The sequence below is a fragment of the Juglans regia genome, chromosome 14 (genome assembly GCF_001411555.2).
Source record: "Juglans regia cultivar Chandler chromosome 14, Walnut 2.0, whole genome shotgun sequence".
Lineage (NCBI taxonomy): Eukaryota > Viridiplantae > Streptophyta > Magnoliopsida > Fagales > Juglandaceae > Juglans > Juglans regia.
In genome coordinates, this window is record NC_049914.1 from 7,767,041 (window position 1) to 7,788,174 (window position 21,134).

A 21,134-nucleotide genomic window follows, 5' to 3' on the forward strand; every position below is an offset into this window, starting at 1 on the left:
AAAAAAAAAAAAAAAAAAAAAAACAAGTTAAATAAATAAATAAAAACAAAAACAAAAATAAAACTAGACAATCAAAATAAATAAATAATTAAAGAAACAAAAAATGAAACTAGACAAAAATTAATAAATTAATTAATTAATTAAAGATAAAAAATAAAACTAGACTAAAATATTAAAAGTGTGTTGTACATGTGAATGAACATTATTAAATCAAAAGTATTAAAATCAAGCATAAATTATGCTATTAATTAATTTAAATCACAACTTGAATTTATGTCTCTTAATCAATTTTTTTTTTATATTTTTTTTTATCTAAAACTAATAATAAAATAATTAAAAATATATTAATTTTAAACGTATAAAATATACAATAATGCAGTTCAATAAGTTGCACACCCCTGATCACCACCGTTGCTCATCTGATGCCTTGAGATATAAAACCTCGTTACTTTTATTTTCTCTGCTAAAGCCATTAAGAGATATAATATATATATATATATATATATATATATATTTATTTATATATATACTAGCAGTGGCTAACGTGCAAAGCACGTTTGCCATGTCTTTGCACGTTAACCATGTCTGCCTAATTGAAAAAATAAATAAATAATAATTTCTAATATTAAAATAGTCTAATGCATATGAGTAAAATTATCATTTATTTATATTCATCATTTATTATGAAATTTAAATTATATTAAAAATCTAAATTAATTAGATAGTTTTTTTCTATTAAAAATATTCAGTAAAACTTCATCATTTATTTAATGATGAAAAAATAATATTTTATAAATTAAAATTGATTTTAAATGTATGATATAATATTATTTTCTTAAAAATATTCAATAAAACTTTATCTTTTACTTAATGATGAAAATTTAATATTTTATAAATTAAAGTTAATTTTAAGTGTACGGTAGAATATTTATATTTTAATTATTTGTTTTATGTTAGTTTAAATCAATATTTAAACTTCTATCGTTAGATTAAATCTGAAGATTAAAGATGAAGGGTTGGAATTTAAAACCTAAAAACTAACATTTTTCCTCACTTTTCCTTTCTCACTATCTCTCATTCCCCACGCACGTTTGCCTAATTTAGTTAATTAAGAATATTATCATATTTAAATTATGTTAAAACTCTAATTATTTATATGATTTTAATTTCTTAAAAATATTTAGTAAAATTTTATCATTTATTTAATAATGGAAGATTAGTATTTAATAAATTAAATTTGATAGTTTATGTATAATATGATATTTATATATTAATTATTTAAATTTTAAATTAATTTAAATCAATGTTTAAATTTCTATTGTTAGATCAAATCTAATAATTTAAAATGAAGGATTGAGATTAATTTCTTAAAAATATTTAATAAAATTTCATCGTTTATTTAATTTATTTCAATATTTTTAATTAAATTAATATTTATGTATATTTAAATCAATATTTAAATATTTTATTGTTAAATCATTTTGAAAACCCCAAAACGAAGGAACTGGATAAACACCTATAACTTTTTCCTTCTCCCTCACTTTTCCCTCCCCTCTCTCTCTCCTCCCTCAGCTCGCGTACGCGGTACGCTGCCCCTCTCCCAGCCGAATCTTCCTCTGCCCAGCCCGACGCCACCGTGCATTGGTGAGCCTCACCGCCTCTTCCACTGGCACCACCTCACTTCGGCGAGTCCCCCCACACCGGTCTCCCTCTCTCACGCTCTCTCTTCCTCTCTCTCGGTTGTGCATAGCTCGAATGGGTTTGATGTTGCTGCGCCGCCATGCGCCATCCTCCGGCGCCACCACCTCCACGGTAGTCTCCTCTCCCACCAGCCATCCCCCTCCAGCGAGCTCGGCCTCCATCTCCCTGCCGTTTGCTCCCACGAAATCCACCTCTCTCTTGCACTGGTTCTCCACACCCACGGCGGAGCTCCACCTCCTCTGGCCACCGCACCACCATCGAGACCTCCTTTCGGCAGCGACCACCTCTCGTAGCTGTCCTCACGCCTAGCCGAGCCACCATGCATGCTCACCTTCCCTCACGGACGCCCACTTCCCCTTAGGCCACCTCCACCACCGTAATTTATGGTGATTTTTTTTATTTTATGGTATTTTTGTTTGTGATTTTATAGTGATTTTGTGGTGATTTTGTTAATTTGTGGTATTTTTGTGATGATTGCGGAGATATATGGTTTTGTCTTGGTTTTGTGATTTTGCCGTGTATTTTTGTGATGATTTTATGATGATTTTGTCATGGTTTTGCTTCGAGGATGCAGAGAGGGACACAGAGATTTGCCTTGTATTTATCATTATTTACGATTACTGTTCATTACTGTTGATCTCACTGTTCATGGGGCGATAGGCTCTTTAAGTATAATGAGATATTTATTTATGTATTTATCATATTCATGCAGGATCAGGCTTGAATCGGTTGGTGGACTTGGCCACTGCCACCGTAAAGAAGCCTCAAAGCTCCACCCCCTCGCCCAAACGTGAAGAGAATGAGATGGTCGAAGACAAAGATGAGAAGGAGTGCGACATGGAGGTTTGGGAGATGCTATGCCAGGCAGGGGCGGAACTACCTTAAGGTGTTTTTAAAATTTAGACTATATCAAAATTAGTATTTGCTTACCAAAATTATTTTTTCTTAACTTGAACCCCCCAAACTAAATTTCTTAGTTCTGCCCCTGATGCCAGAGCTTTTTTCTCAAGATCAACGGTAACATGTCCAAGATCCTTCTATATTCGTGGTTAATTCCTCCAGCATTGTTCATGAATGACAACAATTACAAGACTTCTTTTAAATCATAATAGTTTGTGAATACCAGATTTAAAATTCGGTACCCGATTCTCATAACTGTAACCAGCACGGATAATGATGGGTTGGGTGATGTGATTTTCGGATTGGATAAAATTCGGTTCGAAAATCGCATTTGGAATCCGATTATCTGGATTTTGGACTAAGCAGGAAAAAATCCAACCCGGTCGAACAACCTTAATTGTATCTATCTATTTTCAAGTTATAACAAATATTTAGATTAAAAAATTATAAGAAATATCAGTCCATATCAAAATTGGCAAAAAAGGGGTAAAGTGTCTTAAAAATATTTAATTACAATATTTTGATTAACAAAATAAAGTATTTGTTGGGATACTCTTTAGGGCTTGTTTGGAAAAAAAGTTTTTATTTCAAAATTTTCATGTCATCTTATTTCATCTCTATCTCAAATAACATTCAAACATAAATGTTTTCAGACTAATCATTGCATCTTTTTCAAATTAATTATTACAAATTTCTTAAATTTTCAAACAAAAAATTAAAAATAATTCAATTTTTTCAAATTTATAAACAAAAATAATATTAAAAAATATACTATAACAATATTATAATTTTATAATATTTTTTATTCAACTATTTATCTCTAATTTCTCAAAACTCCATAACTCAAACTATATAAATATTATTTATAAAATTATCATCTCATCTCACTTTTTAAACATGTCCGATTGTGAAAGAAATAGAAAATGATAGGGAGGTCCCTCAAAGTTATAACTAGTGTGTCTTCTTTTTTTTTTTTTTTTTGTAATTTTATTTTACGCTCAAAAGTACCTCTAGGCTCTAGTGCATTTATGTGTATTTTTGTTTTCTTGTTTTTAATATTTAGAAAAAAGGAAAAATATATATAAAAAGCACAAATAAATTAATAGTAACTTTAAATGATAACTTTGAGAGAGTTGAGTAGCACCCAAAAAATATACATTGAGTTGGCTCCCAAAATATAGCAATAAAATTAAAAGATAATCATATAGGTTGAATTGAACGAATTTGGTATCCGCAGCATTCTAGATGCACGAGCGACTTTACCATATAGCTCATATGGCTCTCACACGCTAACAGTGGAGTAGGGTAATGTTAGATATATGTGTCTTTTGGATTCGAAGAAGAGTTGAGACGAATTGAGATAAGTTATGAATAGTAATAAAATAAATTATGAATAATAGTTAGATTTGTGAATTAAAATTGCTGAATAATTATGAATAATAATAAGATGAATTAAAATGAATTAAAATGAACTGTAAATACAAACGAGGCCATATGTCGTTGTATAAATGTCATATATATATTTTTAAAAAGAATAAAATTTATTATTAAAAAATTAATTAATTAATTATTTATTTAAAAAAAAATGGGACATTTATATATTTAACAACAAATATTATTTCTCTTAAATAAAACGAGTCACGTTGATTTCGATTATCAAATGAGACTTGCTCATCCATTAGGTCGGGTTATCGCTTCTCTAATCTCATCGACGACCTGCCGTTGTGGGGATAGCATGCGTGTAGTTGAAGATGCTGTGAATAAAAATTTGATGTTATATAGTTTTATTCGTTTGCAAGTATTCTCTTGAATGTTTTCTTCCTCTAGCACCACTGAATCGATACCGAGCATTCTAGAAAGATGTTTGTGTAATTACGTAGCAGAATTCATAATATTAATAAATCGTTAAAAGAATGTAATAAACAAAACATTGCCGTTTTGATACTAAATTCAGGGTTTTGGAGACCCTTCGCTTTACATTTCTCAAATCTCATCGGCTCGCACACTCCTCATACGCTGCTCCTCTGCTCAAAAGTCTCTTCTTCAGTGTCTTCACAGTGGCCGCCACCGTTCCTGTCTCTGTCGCCATCGCTATCATCCTTCAGTGGTCTTATTCGTTGAAGCCAACAAAGTCTAAGAAGATGTTTCTACAGCCCGTGGTACCCTAAGCTTCGAATAACGGCCCTCTCTGCTTCTCTTCGAGCTCTAATAAGGTATTTCTAATGTTATGACATCGCCTTCCTTTCTATCTTCACAAAAATTTGTTTTCTTGTTCTTTTTTTTTGTTATTTTGATTTTCTTCTACGGGAGTCGTGCTGCTCAACAGGAGCATCGATATCTAGTAGCTGTGTTGAGACAAAACAAAAGTGGGTTTTGGCGAGTTGGGAGGTTTCTTAGGAAGAAAATAGAAAATAATTGCTTGGGATTTGAGTGTTGGCAGTGGATGTTATGAGAGAATTGACTCGTGGTTGGTTGATTATATGGGTTTGGGTTAGAGGATGGTGATAATTCTTTGCTCTAATGAGTTGGAAGACACCGACCGAGACCGATCGTTGATTGTCTGGATCTTTCTCGGTCGATGTTTTGAACCCTAATCGGTTCCATCGGTCAGCGCCAAGGCAGATTTCATACCATCGGTTCGGTCTGTGGTCGAGGGTCGGTTTGTTCAGCCCTTACTGGCATCACCACTATAAAATAATCGCCCTCCCACTATGCCCACATTTACGTCTACGCGTCGTGTCACTCCGTGTTTCCCCTCTCATCTTTTTTTTTTTCGTATGAGTCCCTGTCTCCACTCTTCTTAGAGAATCATTTCATTCGCTCGAACAATCTCTGCTTACATTATCAATCTTCGCCCTCCAAGTCGTTGGTGCTACTCCTTAATCACTTGGTCGTATTCTTCTTCTTCTTCTTCTTAATGTACACTGAATTAAGTTGAATTCTGGTGCCCTAATTTGGTTTTCTGGTGTTAATAATTTGTCTCAGGCATAGCTTGGTTAGGGTTTAGGTTATTGAATAAACTTCTGACACTGTTTCAGATAATTTCAGGTGTGAGATTTATAGTCACATCCTTTTCTGCAAATCTTTTGGTTGCTGAGAAATTGTTTAATTATTTTAGTAGCCGTTTGCTGACAACTAAGCTTGTTTTTTCATGAGTTGTCCATGCTATAAATCGTGTTCCTGTTTGTTGCTGTCTATTGATTTGCGTTTCTGGTGAAAGAGATTTGTATAATTCCTTTTCTTCTGGCTTGCCTTTTTGTTTAGTTAAGATGCATAGTTTTCTCCAATCTATGTTTGGTAATTTTTTAGTTTTTATTTATTTATTTTTTACTGTTGTCAATGGAATCTGAACCTGTTACTTCCAACTGTGTTATCAATGTAGCATTTATATAATTGTATATCTTTAGTCAGTGTAGATTAATAGCTGTAATCTAGATTTCTATTCCTAGGGCCTTGCTTGATTCGGCTCAGATGAGACCCTTAGTTTTGATAAGTTTCTATAGAACCACAAGTGCACTGTTGCCTGCTGCATTGTGGTTAAGTTTTTGTTTGCAATAATCATGGAATCTTACGTTGTAATTGGATTCAACAATGATGTGTAGCATAAACTTTAACTCTTGGAGGTATGTACTGGACAGTAGTCTGTTTCTTCTATGTAAAACTTAAATTTAGGTGAAAGTGTCGATGCATTGTGGCAGTTGAAGCTGTTCTTATAGGTCAGCATGGGATTTGATAATGAGTGCATATTAAACATTCAAACTTTAGCTGGAGAGTACTTCTGCCCTGTCTGTCGCTTGCTTGTTTACCCAAATGAGGCGCTACAGTCACAATGCACTCATTTATACTGCAAGCCCTGTTTGACCTACATTGTGAGTACTACACGGGCTTGCCCTTATGATGGCTACTTGGTGACTGAAGCAGATTCCAAGGTTCTTCTCACACCATCATGCTCTATCATACTCCCATGCATGCTCTTGTCTGGTTATACTAATTTTTTATAACTTCTCATTGCAGCTGCTTGTAGAATCAAATAAAACTCTTGCCGAAACCATTGGCAAAATAGCAGTTCATTGTCTCTACCACAGGAGTGGATGCACATGGCAGGGACCTTTATCTGAGTGCACATCTCATTGTACTGGATGTGCATTTGGCAATTCTCCTGTTGTATGCAACAGGTGTGGGATCCAAATTGTGCATCGTCAAGTACAGGAACATGCCCAAAATTGTCCTGTGAGTGTCGGAAAACCTTAATTTTTGTTTCCCATTTGTATTGATTAAAAGTATGTTCTGCTCAATTGTTTTTTGGTTAGTTGATTATCATTGATCTTGTTTGATGACAGGGTGTGCAGCCTCAGGTGCAGCAGGCAGAGGGTGCTCAGGATACTTCAGCCGCCGGTGGAACTGATACTGCCAATCAGACTCAGGCTGCCACTCAGGCTGGTGTAACAGCTACCCAGGCCCAGACTACTCAAACTGCAGCAACTACTGCTTCTGGACAGGATCCTAATCAGCAAGCAAACCCGAATTCTCAATCACAAGCTTTAGTTCAGTCTGCTGTTCCAACTCCAGAACAGTGGTATCAGCAACAACAACAGTATCAACAATACTACCAGCAGTATCCTGGATATGATCCCTATCAACAGCATTATCAGCAGTACTACCCCTATCAACAGCCGGGAGTTCCACAATACCATCAGCAGCACTTGCAAGCTCATCCACCACAAGTGGCTGGTCAGAATCAACCTCTGCTTCAGCCGCAATCCCAACCACCACCTCAGACTCTCGTCCAGCCTCAATCTCAACCACAACCTCAGCCTGCTGTACAGCCTCCATCACAAACACATGCTCAAGCTCCAGCAGTTGCTCAACTTCAAAACCAGGCACAAGTTAACCTGCAACAGCAGCAGCAGACTGCAGTGCTGCCACATTCTCAAATTCAGCCACAGACTCATCAGCCAGTCCCAGGCCAAGCTCATCCCCATCCCCATCCCCATCCCCAGCCGTATCCCCAAGCTCATCCCCATCCCACCCAACCTCATCCACAGCAACATGCAATGGTGCCTCAATATCAACAGACGCATCATCAGATGCAACATTTACAACCCCAACCTCATTCAGCTCATCATCAAGCACCAGTTCAACAACATTCCCAGCCACATCCCTACCTAAATCCTAATGTCCAGCCTCAGTTGCAGCATCCACCAGCCCATGATGTCACGGGTCATCAATCATATCCTCAGCCTCACCAGCAAATTCATCTAGTAGCCCCACAACAGCATACAATGCACATGAACCCTCAAGGTGGGCCTCATCCACAGCAGCAACATTCTGGTCAAGCTCCAAGTCAATTCCCTCAACAACATCCTTCTATGCGTCCACCCCCTTCTACTGCTTCAATTCCAAATCAGCAACAGGCTGCTTTGTTGCCATTGCCAGGTCAAGTCCAGAACATCCATCCTGCACAACAGCAGCCAGTTCAACAATCTGGACACCCAATCCACCAGCGCCCTCCTATACAGCCAGGTCAACAGATTATGGCTCAGCAACATGTGAAGCAGCAGCAGCAGCAGCAGCAGCAACAGCAGCAGCAGCCTTTCGTACCGCAAAGTCCATTTCTGCAGCAAAAAATGCCTACCCCATCTCCATTAAGGCCCCAGGTCCCGCCTCATTCATATACACAACATACTCATGCCTATCCACAACTGCAGCAGAATGCAGCATTCTCACATGGTTCTCAAAATGTTGTCGGAAGGCCTATGGTACCAAATCATGCAGTACAATCACAGCCATATCCACAGTATGCTGGTGGTGTTCAGGCTAGGCCTTTGCATCCTGGTGCAAGCCAACCATCTGCAAGTCTGAACAATATGCTCAGGAGCGAGACCCAAGTACAGGTGTCTACTGAACAGCAGTCTGGGGCAACTTCAAGGTCAACAATGTCCGTAAGGCAAGGCGATTATGTATTTGAGAAAGGCATGGGCGACCAAGCAGTTGAATTATCTTCTGAGAATGCTGCCAAAAAGGTATTGAATGATTTAGATCCAGCATCAACATCAGCTCTTGGAGTTGATGCTAGTGAAGTTAAAAATATGAAATCTGAATCTGATGTCAAGTCCAAGGATGATTGTGAATCTCATGTCCTGGAAAATGGAGGACTTGTTAAGCGGATGGTGAAGGAAGAGGGTGTGGAAAGTAATTTGGAGAACTTTAATGTCAGTAAATCAGGTGAACTTGTATCTGAGATCAAGAAAGATGTTTCTGAAGTAAGCCCAAGACATTTGGGCAATTTTGCTTCGGAAGATAGGGAGAGAAAGAATGATCTTCTGTTGAAAAATCCCCCATTGCACGAACCTGAACAAATAGAAAAACTGAGTGGGAAATTGGAGAAGGATGCCAGTGTGATTCAGCATCCTTCAACGGGTGCTAATGAAGCCTCACAAACTTTGACTACGACTTCAGCTCCTGTCTCAAGTAGTCCTGCTAAGAATTTTATCCCAAAAGGAGCCATCTCTCAAGGTTCCGAAGTTGATGGATACAAAGGTCTTCCTCCACCCAGTCAGGTGCATTCTGGGGGCTTTATACAGCCTTCTCACCCAGGCGCAATTGCTGATCAGGGAAGGCATTTTGGGTCTTCTTCTCTCCAACCAAGGCCGCCTGGTGCTCCATTGTTACAAACGCCTCCTTTTGTGCTTCCACATCACCAACATCCAGGAGGGCACCCTTCCGCTCAGTTTAGGCCACAAGGATATGGGCACACACCTGAGCATTTGCAGCCCCCTGCATCAAAGCAGTCTCTTGAAACCCCACCTGGTGGCATCTTAGGCCCTGGCTCCACATCATCCTTTGGGAGGGGACCGGGGTATTATGATTTTCCCCAGCGAAACTTTGAATCGCTACCTGTTGTTTCTCAAGGGCCTCATGGTCAAGGACATGCACTCCCTATAAATGCTGCGTCTTCCAGAGTGTCTCAAGGTGAAGGCCCTCCATTTGGTATGTTACCTCCTGGTGTGGTTGATTCACGTGGCGGGATGATGGCTAGACCACATGGCCCTGAAGGTCTGATGGGTCAGCAGCGGCACACTAATCCGATGGATGCTGAATTGTTTCTAAATCATAGGCCAAGCTACATGGATAGTAGACAACCTGATCCACATCTTCCTGGGTCTCTGGGACGGGGTTCAGTTGGTCAGCCTTCTGGTGTGATGGGAAGTAATGGTGCACTTGGTCTTGATTCCTCATCGACACATGGGTTTCGAGATGACAGGTCGAAGCTTTTCCCAGATGACCGTTTTCATTCCTTTGTAGGCCGAGAAGGTGCAGACCGAGGAGAGTTTGAAGATGGTCTCAAACAATTCCCCAGACCTTCTCATTTGGATGCAGAGTTTGTACCAAAGTTTGGGAATTATTCATCAAGGCCTCGTGAGATGGGACCCTATGGGCTAAATAGTGATACTGGTTTCAAATTGGGTCCTGGGGCTGGCAGTGCCCACTCAGGATTCTTGCCTTCATATGATGGAGGAGACAGACCTGTTGGTTTGCCAGATTCTGGTCGTAATCATCCAGATTTTCTTGGACCAGTTTCTGGGTATGCTCGACGGCACATGAATGGTCTGACTCCTAGAAGTCCAATTAGAGAATACCATGGTATATCATCACGTGGTATTGGAGGCATTCCCGGCCAGTCGGGCCTAGATGATTTTGATGGCAAGGAATCACGTCGGTTTGGTGATCCAATTGGCAATTCATTCCATGAAAGCAGGTTTCCTATTCTGCCTGGTCATTTGCAGAGGGGTGAGTTTGAGGGTCCTGGTAAGTTGCGAATGGGTGAACATTTGGGTCCACGTAACTTGCCTAGTCATTTGCGATTGGGAGAACCAATTGGTTTTGGTGACTATCCTGGTCATGCACGGATGGGAGAACTGCCTGGGCTGGGGGACTTTGAATCATTTGGTGCAGGCAACAGGCCAGGTCATCCACGATTTAGGAGCAGTTTTTCTCTTCAGGGATTTCCAAATGATCGTGGAATCAATACAGTTGAGTATAAGTTTTCTGCACTCATTATTCTTACATTTTTCTCAAGCCTATTCAATTCACTGTGTTAGGCTTATTCCACCTTTAATTTTCTTATATCATATTTGAAGTTTCTCCTTTGTAATGCAGATGCTCTTTCTTGGTCTTTGTATGTAGAGCTATTTATTGGCGTCAGTTTCTCTGTCTGTATTTTACCAATAAAAAAAAGTTTCACTGTCTATATTTTGAGCCTATCAATATCTACAGGGGGAGACAGAGTCTTTCGGTAACCCAAGGAAGAGGAAGGCAGCTAGCACAGGATGGTGCCGAATCTGTAAAGTTGACTGCCAAACAGTTGGAGGCTTGGAACTGCACTCGCAAACAAGGGAGCACCAGAAGATGGCTATGGATATGGTACGGACCATCAAACAGAATGCAAAGAAACAGAAATTGTAAGTCATCTCACATCTTGTTATTAGCATTTTGTGTTTCATTATTTGGATATTCCATTAAACTGGCTAGAAATATCTCATTTCTTATTGTCTTTTGTTTATATATAATATAATATTTTTTTTTTTCTAGAGCATCAAGTGACCCTTCCTCAGTTGAAGATGCAAGCAAGTCTAAGAATACCAGTTTTGATGGCCATGGGAATAAGCATTGACTGATACGTATGTGCTCAAACATGGACTATTGCTGAGCTGGGTTCAATTATTTGTTGTGGAATTTGCATTTAGTGAAATATGTTATTAGCCCATCATGCCTATTTTTTACTTTCAGGGTGGTTTATGCTAGTTTTGTCATTTCAGGTTGCTGTACTGTTTATGGAGATGGCTTTGGAACTGAAGTGCAGTGGCAGTTAAGTTTGTTGGTTTTTGACCCTGAAATCTATATTTAGCACCAGGATAGTTTTATGTCAAAACTAGCACTATCTAGTTGCTGTCATTTCATTTGTGCATGTGATGCTTACCTGTAATGCTTGAGATGGAATTTTTGTCAGTATCATTTGCGAATGGATCTTTCAATTCTCCTGATCTTATTCCTGAATTTATCTTCGTGCTCTTATATGGTTTCATAGCTAAATTAAAGCCGTCTGATATGGTTGCTTGGTTTTGTTAATGATTTGCATCTGGAAAAGTTGTGTCAGGTTTGTAGCCTCTCCAACTTTTATCATGATGACTAGGACCATCCTCTTTTTATAAGATTGAAGTTCTTATTTGCAAACTTTAAAATTTTGACTAGGACCATCATACAAGTGGAGACTATAAAAGAGAGGAAAATATCCAGAAGTATGCTACACTGAGTTCCTCTGGTTGTGCTTGCATTTTATGGTGCAGGTGGCTTCATATTTGTAATCTAGTTCCGAGGTTCTTATATGTATCATTTTAATGGCCTCTCTTGCCTATACAATTTACAAGGCATGGTTTACCCATTGAGCAGTGCTGATATCATGAACAGAATACTTGAAAGCTAATCAATATGCATTAACAATACCTTTACATCTAGAAATTTTTGTACATTTTAAGTTCTTGTTACCATGGCCTGATACTAGTCATTGTTCCCTTCTGAGCTGTCCAGACACTAAAACTCAGTGTTAGTTATGGCATCTAATGTTCCTGCCTGACTTGTTTCCAGCTCCTTTTCTTCTTTACATTCACAAGTACCACCTGTATGTGTATATATATATATATATATTTGCTTTTATATTAAAATTTATATGTTCATGATTCATAATTGAAATTGAATAACAAATATTGAACAAGTTGCAACACACAAGGTACTCACTGAGGTTCTGATTGTTGTAGTGCAAATTTGAGTTTTGCCAGGAGATGCAGGTAGTCTGAAATATTTGAAATTTTTTAAAAGTAAGAAATCTTTATTAGAAAGCCCAAAAGATGCTATTCAAGTGCACAAGATGTATACAAGAGAAACACCTATCTAGATGAACTTAGGATGCCCTCTAGTTTTTTTAGAGGCCTTGAAAACTCAATTAGCAGGTGGAAGTCATGATTGAATGACATTATTTATAGTTAAGATTATTTAATTAACTTTCCACTCCAACTACCAAGGATAAAAATGGAGAGAGAATTGGATGAAGCAGAATGGAAGGCAGCTTATGATCGTTCTTATTACTTGATTATCCTGGGTAGAAGTGGCTCCTGCATATTAACTTGTTTGGATGAGTATGAGGATCACAGTACATATCTGGTGGGTTCTTTAATGACAGTTCACGCAATACACATGGTACTGGGAGCAAATATTAACCATAAAACAAAAAATAATGTTGCGGTTGTTATCTTGCCAGTTTAGATATTAAGATCTCAAGCTTGTTTTGGTGTGAATTTAATTCTGCTGGATGCTCCGTAATGTCTTAAAACTGGCTATAGAAAAAGAAAGATGTTCTTCACATTTTGGGTGTTTTTGATACCAAGTTGTTAACGCCCAGTGTACTGCAGCCTGCAACTAAGCTTGTGTATTTTATTTAGTCTGTTACGAAGTTTCATTTCTTTAGCTGGTGGCATGGGTAAAGCGTCTGATTTAGTATTTGGCTGAGTGAAGAGGCTCTCTTCCATAATTTTGATAAATTTTATTCTCATATCTAGTTATCTTTCTTCTAATGTGAAAACTAATGCATAATGCTATTATTCACTTAAGACTTTAACATTATGTTTAAAGTTAAAATTGATTTTTGGTGAAATTTTTTTTTTCCACAATAGATTTACCATTCAACCTGTCTTTTTTCGGCGAAGCAGACAACAAATTGGCCGAAAGTTCAGTGGAAAGGTTTACTCCGTCTCCTTTTATGGATGTGGTAAGAATGTGTTGGATGGCATATTTTTTTAGTAGAAAAAGTTCGCTTCTTAGTATTCATTTTTCTGAAATTGGTGACTTTTTGCAAGTTTGTTTTATTTCCTTCTTGACACACCGATCATGCTGTGTAGAACCGTGAATGGTTCGATATTTTTTGTGAGTTTTGTAAATGAAATTTAACAAGTAGGATAGTTGGAGGAAATTTGAGTGTGTTCCACTGGGAATTGTATTGAATACTAGTTTAGGTTACTAAATTAATTATGAGTTATGATCAGTGCAGTTTTGGTCATTCATTTTTCCTTATCCTTGAGATACGCAGATAAGATGGTTTGGGCTGATGGATTGTGGAGTATTTTACATTCTTTTTTAGAAGTAGGGTATTGTAAGACCTAGGGGAAGTCCTAGACACCTGCAATATATAGTCAAAAAGGCTACTGTCAAGTTGAAGCTTCTCTAGAATCGGTTATAAAACCTAGCTTCACCTAGTAAGTTAATGTGGGACTTAGTACCTATGACTTACCTTTATATTTTATCCACTCTACATGGGCTATTCATATTCCCAATGTGGGACTAAGGTATTACAGATTCTCCCTCTTAAATTCTTGACATCTTCATCCAGACCATGTCATGCAGTGCTAGTAGTATCACATGATTGGCCTTACTAACTAGAAAAAAAAACGTGATTGGTCTTACTAGGTGACTCTGATGCCATATGTAACAACCCAGGGAAAGTGCTTATAAAGATTAGTCAGTATAAAGTCTCCCAAAAATTGCTTATAAAGCTCAAATTCATCTAAAAGTAGCCAATGTGGGACAACACCCATGACTACTTTATAATACCTACTCTGTTGGTTATTCATATTCCCAATGTGGGACCTTGTTACAGGTATTGAGGTTAAAGGATAATTTGGACAGTTTAGTAGAAATTGAAATGTGTTACTTCTTCTGTAATAATCCTGGTGATCAAGAATGGGATATTCTTGAAGGAATGAAGGTTTTGATTTAACATTTTGTTTTGATCTCTGAAGTTCATTCAGTGATTGAGAAAGGAATGTACGGATTAGTTTGAGCAGGTTATTTTGTTAGATTATTTGCTCAATGGATTTTGGTTTATATTAAAGGCTTGGGGCATGTCCATGCCCTTTTTGTAGCCAACATTCATTCTAACTTTTTTGGTGTGTCTATTTGAATTGCCAATCTGTGAGTCAAAGCTGATTTATTAGGGAATTGGTGTTTGCCACATAGGTTTGTTTGCTGCCGCTGGAGTCCTGCAAAATTGTTACTACTTGTTAACAGAACTGCATTCTGCTTCTAACATATGGGTGAGACTATATTTAGGCATTTTCAGTCTGGTGAATTTGATCCCTTGTTTTTCTACACTTAAGGTGGGATTTAATGGCATGCTTGTGGTGCAACCTATGGCACTAGTTTGATTTTATAGGTTTTGTACACTTCTGTGAATATTTGTATGTCTGAAGTACCTGCATAAACTCTTAACCAATTTTTGACATGTCAATAATGTATCTAGTATGTAGCGTACAAGATGAATTTCTTATCTTTAAGATGGAAGCCTAAATGACTATGAGGTTGTCAGTCAAGCATTAGAATCAAGATAAAATGTAGTAAATTACAATAACATAGGCTTGTGATCCCCTACTCTTCTATTTTGGTTGGGAACATCAAGATACTAATTGACTTGTTGCCACGTGGTACTTGTAAATAAAAAATAAAAATCAAACCATCATGGTTGCAGGATTTGTGGTATCTAATTGTTTAGCAACTAACATAAAGGAGGTGGGCGAGTAAGATTTTTCTTAAAATGACCTGCACTAAATTAGATCAGTTGGATCACTAGACAAAATACCTCTGCTACCTTTGGAAGCAATGGGATCATGTGATCAACAGCAATCATTTTATAGTCTTAATAGAGCAACTATAAAGTGGTCTAACAGGATCCACTGTAGCCCAAGTGTGAAAAAAAAACATAAAGTAGACTTTAACAAACTAAACCAACCTCATAAATTAAGGCATCAAGTCCTGGAAATTTTTCGAAAGCTATACCACCTCTTCCAGCCATTGTAACTACAATTAGTTTGCTTGTAGCTTTTTTTTTTTTTTGGGGGTTTGTGTTTAGCTTTTTTATTTTTGTGCCTTCTCTGTATTTGATTTGCTTGGTTCCATGTTGATCTTTTTAGTCTTCAGTGTGGTTGTGGAAACATATGTAGTATGATCATTACTACCTGTATATATCCTCAGATAATTATTAGCTGCAGTGTCCTTTACCTATGGGGTTCCTCCTGTCAATCATGTGCCATGTAAAAACCTTGATCATGTTGAAAAAAATACCTGATTATAGTAATTTCTAATTGAAACTTCAATACCACGATCTTCTTGACACTTTGCAAAAACCCTTTATGTTGATTCCCAATAGTAATACCAGCAATTAGTTGAATATTGTTTGCCTCTGAATGGAAGATTCTTGTTTTTTACAGTTGTTGTCGTTTGAGAATTTTTCATGCTTCATAAAACTTTTCATCGTAGTTTTTATTACGTGAAACTTGGGTTTTATTGAAGTTATGGAGTGACCTTTTCGAAGTGGATGGCAGTTGTGGAATCCAAACCTGCTTGATCATGTTTTCACCAGGTTTGTGGCTTTCAAGTCAATGTTTTTCTGGTGGTTAGAATTTCAATCTTAAATAGCAGCTTTCTTTCTGGTTTTTGCTTTTAGTTTACCTTTAAGATTGTATGAAAAGTTTATGCACCATATTTCTATTTAGTAATACTGGTGGTCAAAAATTTGAAATTGATTAGGGTGCACGCCATTGACATCTATTGATTTTTATTGTATTGTTCTCTTTTTCTGATTAGGTGTTTATCTTGTATACTTTCTGTTGCCAATATTATCAATAAGATCTATATACTTGTAAAAAAAAGGTTATTTGAAATTGATTAGGATTTAAAAACACTTCTTTCTTTTGCTCCTTAAGTATTTTTTTTTTTTGATAAGTAAGAAATTTATTGATTGAATGAAACTAGGCAACGCCCATGTACACAGGAAGTATACAAAAGGGACTCCTAATCACATTCTAGAAAGCTGAAAAGAAAATAAGAACTCATGAACATTCCCTCCCTTTAGTACAATAGCAGCCAGCCATTGAACTAAAGAAAACACAAAAAAATTCCATAATTCCCCCACATTTCTCTCCTTGTTGAAGCATCTCTCATTCTATTCCGTCCATATACACCACAATAGACACAAAGGAACCATCTTCCATGTCGCTTCGAGTTGAGGACAATGATGATGCCTATTCCAACATGCTAAAAATTCGGTCACACTCTTAGGCATGACCCAAAATAGCCCAGCTCGACTGAAAATACCCGTCCATAGCTCCCTCGCCACCTCGGAAAAGGTGCTCAATTGATTCGCCATTACTTTTACACATGTAACACCATTCCATCACAATCATACTGCGTTTCCTCAAATTGTCAGCTGTCAAAATCTTTCCCAAAGCAACAGTCCAAGTAAAAAAAGAGACTTTTGGGGGTATGGGAGCTCTCCAAATACCTTTCCAAGGGAACCGAATGGGCTGATGAGCTGCCAACTCTTTATAGAAGGACTTAACAGAAGTTTTTGCTCCTTGAATGTTTCCACAACATTCTATCCCTCCCATTTCCTCCCAACTTCTTGGAATATAAAAGGCTGTAAAAACCTGCCCATTTGGTATATTAGGTACTTCTGAAAATAAAGTATTTTATATAGTTAGGAGAAGTCTCAACTTAGTTTGATGCATTAAATAGCTTAGTTATCTAAGGCCTCTTTTAGAAAATGAAGCGTGACATGGTAATAAACAACAATCTACTTGTTTATGGATGGTTGGCTGTCTACAAACGTCTTTATTTTTCATGATCGTGCCGGAAATCTCCAAAGGTGGACAAGGCATAGACTAAGGTATTAATATGAGCATAATGCTTGCACTATATACCAGCATGGAGGTCATAGGCATTAGCGAGCAGCCATACTATGGATACTTGTGCTAGATAAGATAATGCTGTTCCAGTTATTACAAACTTGTTACATTATGATGGAATATATATGGTCCTACAGAAATCCTAATGCTTTCACGGTGGATAGAACATTGTAGCTAACTTTTAGATAATAGAATAAAAAGCCAATTCCTTCAATTAACTGGCATGGACCGGGATCTCAATTCCTTGGGATGTTAGGGCTTTCTTCTTCCTTTTTTTTGTTGTTGTTCAAATGCTGGCAATGCTTGTTATTTTTGTTTTCCATAATAATGTTGTTAACTCACCACTAGATGTATCTTGAATCTGTATTTGATGACCCCAAGTAGGGTGTTTCAGTGGTACTTGGAATTAATTCTTCTCAAATGTGCATATATGCTTGATGGTGAAACCTGTTTCCTTTATGAGCGTCTTATAAGTTCTTTTCTGAATGTTTTTGATCATATGTTTGAATCAATTCCAAAAAGGTCGCGAATTTACTCTCTCATGCAAGTTGAAATGCTTCACTCCTTCAATTTCTCATTACTCTCAAGAAGCTTGTTGATTTTCATATTTGTCGACATCATAGTTTCCCACAAAAAATTGTATATCATTAAGATCAATGATACATTCAAATTTTCAGATGGGTAGGATTCCATCAAGGATTGGGATAGGGAGGGGCTAACTGTTGGTGTTCTACAACTCGCATATGAAACTACGTGTTGCCCGAACAAATAAACAACTAAAAAACTTGAGATTACGTGATATAGCCTCTGAAGAAACTCCTCGTATGGTTAGAGAGAGATGTGCACAAACTTTAGCAAAATAAACTAGATTTCATAAAAGATTAACAGATCTTAATTGATATTGACGATTAAGATTCTACGGGAGCATCATACGGACTTAAGGTAATTAAGGATTTTATCATCTTGATAATTGTCCGCTAAAACTGTAATCCATTTTTTTAGCAATATCCTCCTCTTTACAATGTCCTAGGAACATTAAAGCCTAAAGGATGTTCTAGAGAGCAGTGTGTTGTAGCATGTTGGGTTGTAACTTGTGTGAAACATGAAAAATAAACCAAAATAATAATAATAATAATAAAAACATTATGGTAAAAATACCAGCTGGGAAAAAAACTTTAGCAGAAAAAAAACAGGACCTTAAAACACTTAGAACATGGAATTGACCAGTTATTTTGTTGTAGTTTCTTAATGTAGTAGAAAATGTTTGGTGAGTTGTTTGGTTCTAACTTAGGCCCCGTTTGTATAATGAAATGAGATGGTTTTAGATGAAAGTTGAATAAAATATTGTTAGAATATTATTTTTTAATATTATTATTATTTTAAGATTTGAAAAAGTTGAATTGTTTATTATATTTTGTGAGAATTTGAAAAAATTATAATAATGAGATGAGATGAAACTGTTTCTAAACGGGGCCTTATTGTGAAGAGTGGCTACCTACCTGTCAGTGCAAGTGATGAGGTTCTGCGTTGGCTATGAGGGTTCTGAGTGTAACTCTATGCTTTCTATATTGGGATTATGCTTCAATAACTTTGTTTGAATTACGAAGATGTAAACCTCCTAATACATATTTTTCCTGTATAAGGCTTGCTTTGTGGTGTTGGTGTATCTTCAGCTTTTTTAATCTCTCTCTCTCTCTCTCTCTCTCTCTGTTGAAATTATACAAGAAGACGACCTTGGTACGGAGAAAAAGAACACAGTAAATTTCGATATTACAAGACAATCTTAATGGATTTTTGCAGTGGCAAAAATATAGTGAAATGTCGAGTTTATTTGTGGCTGTCGTTAAGGGGATTGATTGTGAGGGATAGAAAAATAGTAGACACAATCTTTTTACAATTCTTTAGGTTTTTAAGTGAGGGACATTTTAAAAAGAGATCTTATTTGAGTGGGGGACTGCATGTGTGTACAATTTCATTAATGAATAATGATAAAAGGAGAAAAAATATCATTTTAAAAAGGATCTTATTGTAATTTTTATTTTTTTAAATATAACTGTATGATTTTGTATAAGTGTAATGATATATATAGTCGTGGAATGTGCAAATACCGTATAGTCGCTTTGAAAAAAAATAGAATCTATTATTAAAAAATTAATTTCTTTTTATGTAAGTATCATATTTATTCATTTTTTTTTAAAGTAATTGCATTGCATTTACATACTCACGACTGCAAGTATCATTTCTCTTTATATAAATACCGTCCTCGTATGGAGATTGTATGTAGACTAACTCTTTCAAAAGATTATAGTGTTGAAATTTGGGTTTTGCATTTTTTAAAATAAGCTCTAGCTCATTTATCACTTGCATATTTAATTCTCTTCCTCCTATAAAATGAGTAACATGATTAGAATCTTGTACTACAAATACGAGCTAATAATTTGTTAGTTAATTATGGTAAACGTTGCATTGTTTGTTTGAGTTTATTTATGAACTTGTGAAACTAAATCAACTAAAATTTACTTGTAAAAGGGTTTTTTTGATAAATTTGTGTGACACATCTTATACAAGAACTAATTATTCGAGACTTATGTGTACTTAACACTTAATTGGTTAGTCACGTGCTATAATATCATACCATATGAAGTCATGTTGCTTATCAGTTTTATCTTTTTATTTATTTTAAAAAAATAAACGATGATAAAAGTATAGAATTTTACATAAAAATATAAATTTGATATGTAACATTACTCATAATCCCATAGCTCCTTGCAGAATTTTTCGTCGCGCCTTACTAGAAAACATTAAATAATTGATGCTCTTAATCAAATATAAATAAATATGGCACACTAATTCTTTCGTTTATAGGGATTTTGCTAACTCTCAAACGGCTTGCTACAATTCTTTTTTTTTTTGAAAAATAATCCTGGTGGATTAAATTTTAAAATTGTCCATCCATTTAATATTCCTTTATTCTATGACAAAAATCTGTTAGTGTAGTTGCCTGGTTTGGTTACGTAGAAATGTTTTGTTGAAAGTTGAATAAAATATTATTAGAATATAATTTTTTAATATAATTTTTATTTTGAGATTTAAAAAAATAAAATTTTTATTATATTTTGTATGAAAATTTAACAAAATTGTAATAATTATATGATATGAGATAGTTTTGTTTTGTGATACCAAACCAACTATATTTACTAGATGAATGATCACACTTGTAGACAAAAAAAAAAAAAAGTCTTTTATCTTTAAAAAAAAAAAAGAGTCTGAGTAAAAATAAAAATGGAGGTTTGTATCATTTTTTAAATTTCACGAGCTCTCTTTAAAAAAATTAAAAAAATATAAAATTAATTTTTTAATAATGTATTATATTTTAGAAGAAAAAATATTGTTTGAGATTTACTATCTAACATTATTGGGTAGTGCTACAGCCCCCGCTGGGGGCTCCCGCTGGGGCTGTAGTATTATTTAATATATATTTTATTTAAATAATTTTTATATAGATTTTTTAATATTTAAAAAAAATAAAATAAAATAAAAATATTATTAAGAAAATATTTTTTTAATTCAAAAGTAAAAAATATATATTAAAAAATACTTTCTTAATCACGAAGTAAAATAAAAAATTATAAAAAAATATTTTTTTATAATTTTTTATTTTACTTCATGATTAAGAAAATATTTTTTAATAATATTATGATTTTAAAAAAAAAAAATTAAAATAGTCATATTACAGCCCCCGTT

At 35.7% G+C, this 21,134-nt stretch overlaps 1 protein-coding gene across 8 annotated transcripts; it reads left to right on the forward strand.

Annotated features, from left to right (window-relative positions):
- The first annotated feature begins 4,578 nt into the window (after positions 1-4,578).
- On the forward strand, positions 4,579-19,181 carry LOC108980312 (nuclear receptor coactivator 6-like). Of its 8 annotated transcripts, XR_004798284.1 has the most exons (11): positions 4,579-4,814; positions 6,300-6,530; positions 6,616-6,831; positions 6,942-10,634; positions 10,879-11,063; positions 11,194-11,282; positions 11,421-11,469; positions 13,329-13,423; positions 14,668-14,744; positions 15,915-16,066; positions 18,877-19,181. XR_004798284.1 is itself a non-coding variant. In XM_035685134.1 (7 exons), exons 2-6 carry the CDS (start codon positions 6,324-6,326, stop codon positions 11,273-11,275), a joined length of 4,383 nt encoding a protein of 1,460 aa, XP_035541027.1. In that variant the 5' UTR covers positions 4,579-4,814; positions 6,274-6,323; the 3' UTR covers positions 11,276-11,282; positions 11,421-11,686. The 8 variants fall into 8 exon arrangements, 2 of the variants coding, with proteins under 2 accessions (XP_035541027.1, XP_035541026.1); XR_004798283.1 differs by lacking the exon at positions 18,877-19,181 and having other exon boundaries at positions 15,915-16,345; XR_004798282.1 differs by lacking the exon at positions 18,877-19,181 and having other exon boundaries at positions 15,997-16,066.
- Positions 19,182-21,134: the final 1,953 nt, after the last annotated feature.

Coding starts and splice junctions, on each gene's coding strand:
- LOC108980312 (XM_035685134.1), top strand. CDS start 6,324: ATGGGATTTGATAATGAGTGCATATTAAACATTCAAACTTTAGCTGGA. Junction 6,832..6,941: donor AACATGCCCAAAATTGTCCT/GTGAGTGTCGGA, acceptor GTTTGATGACAG/GGTGTGCAGCCTCAGGTGCA. Junction 11,064..11,193: donor AATGCAAAGAAACAGAAATT/GTAAGTCATCTC, acceptor TTTTTTTTCTAG/AGCATCAAGTGACCCTTCCT.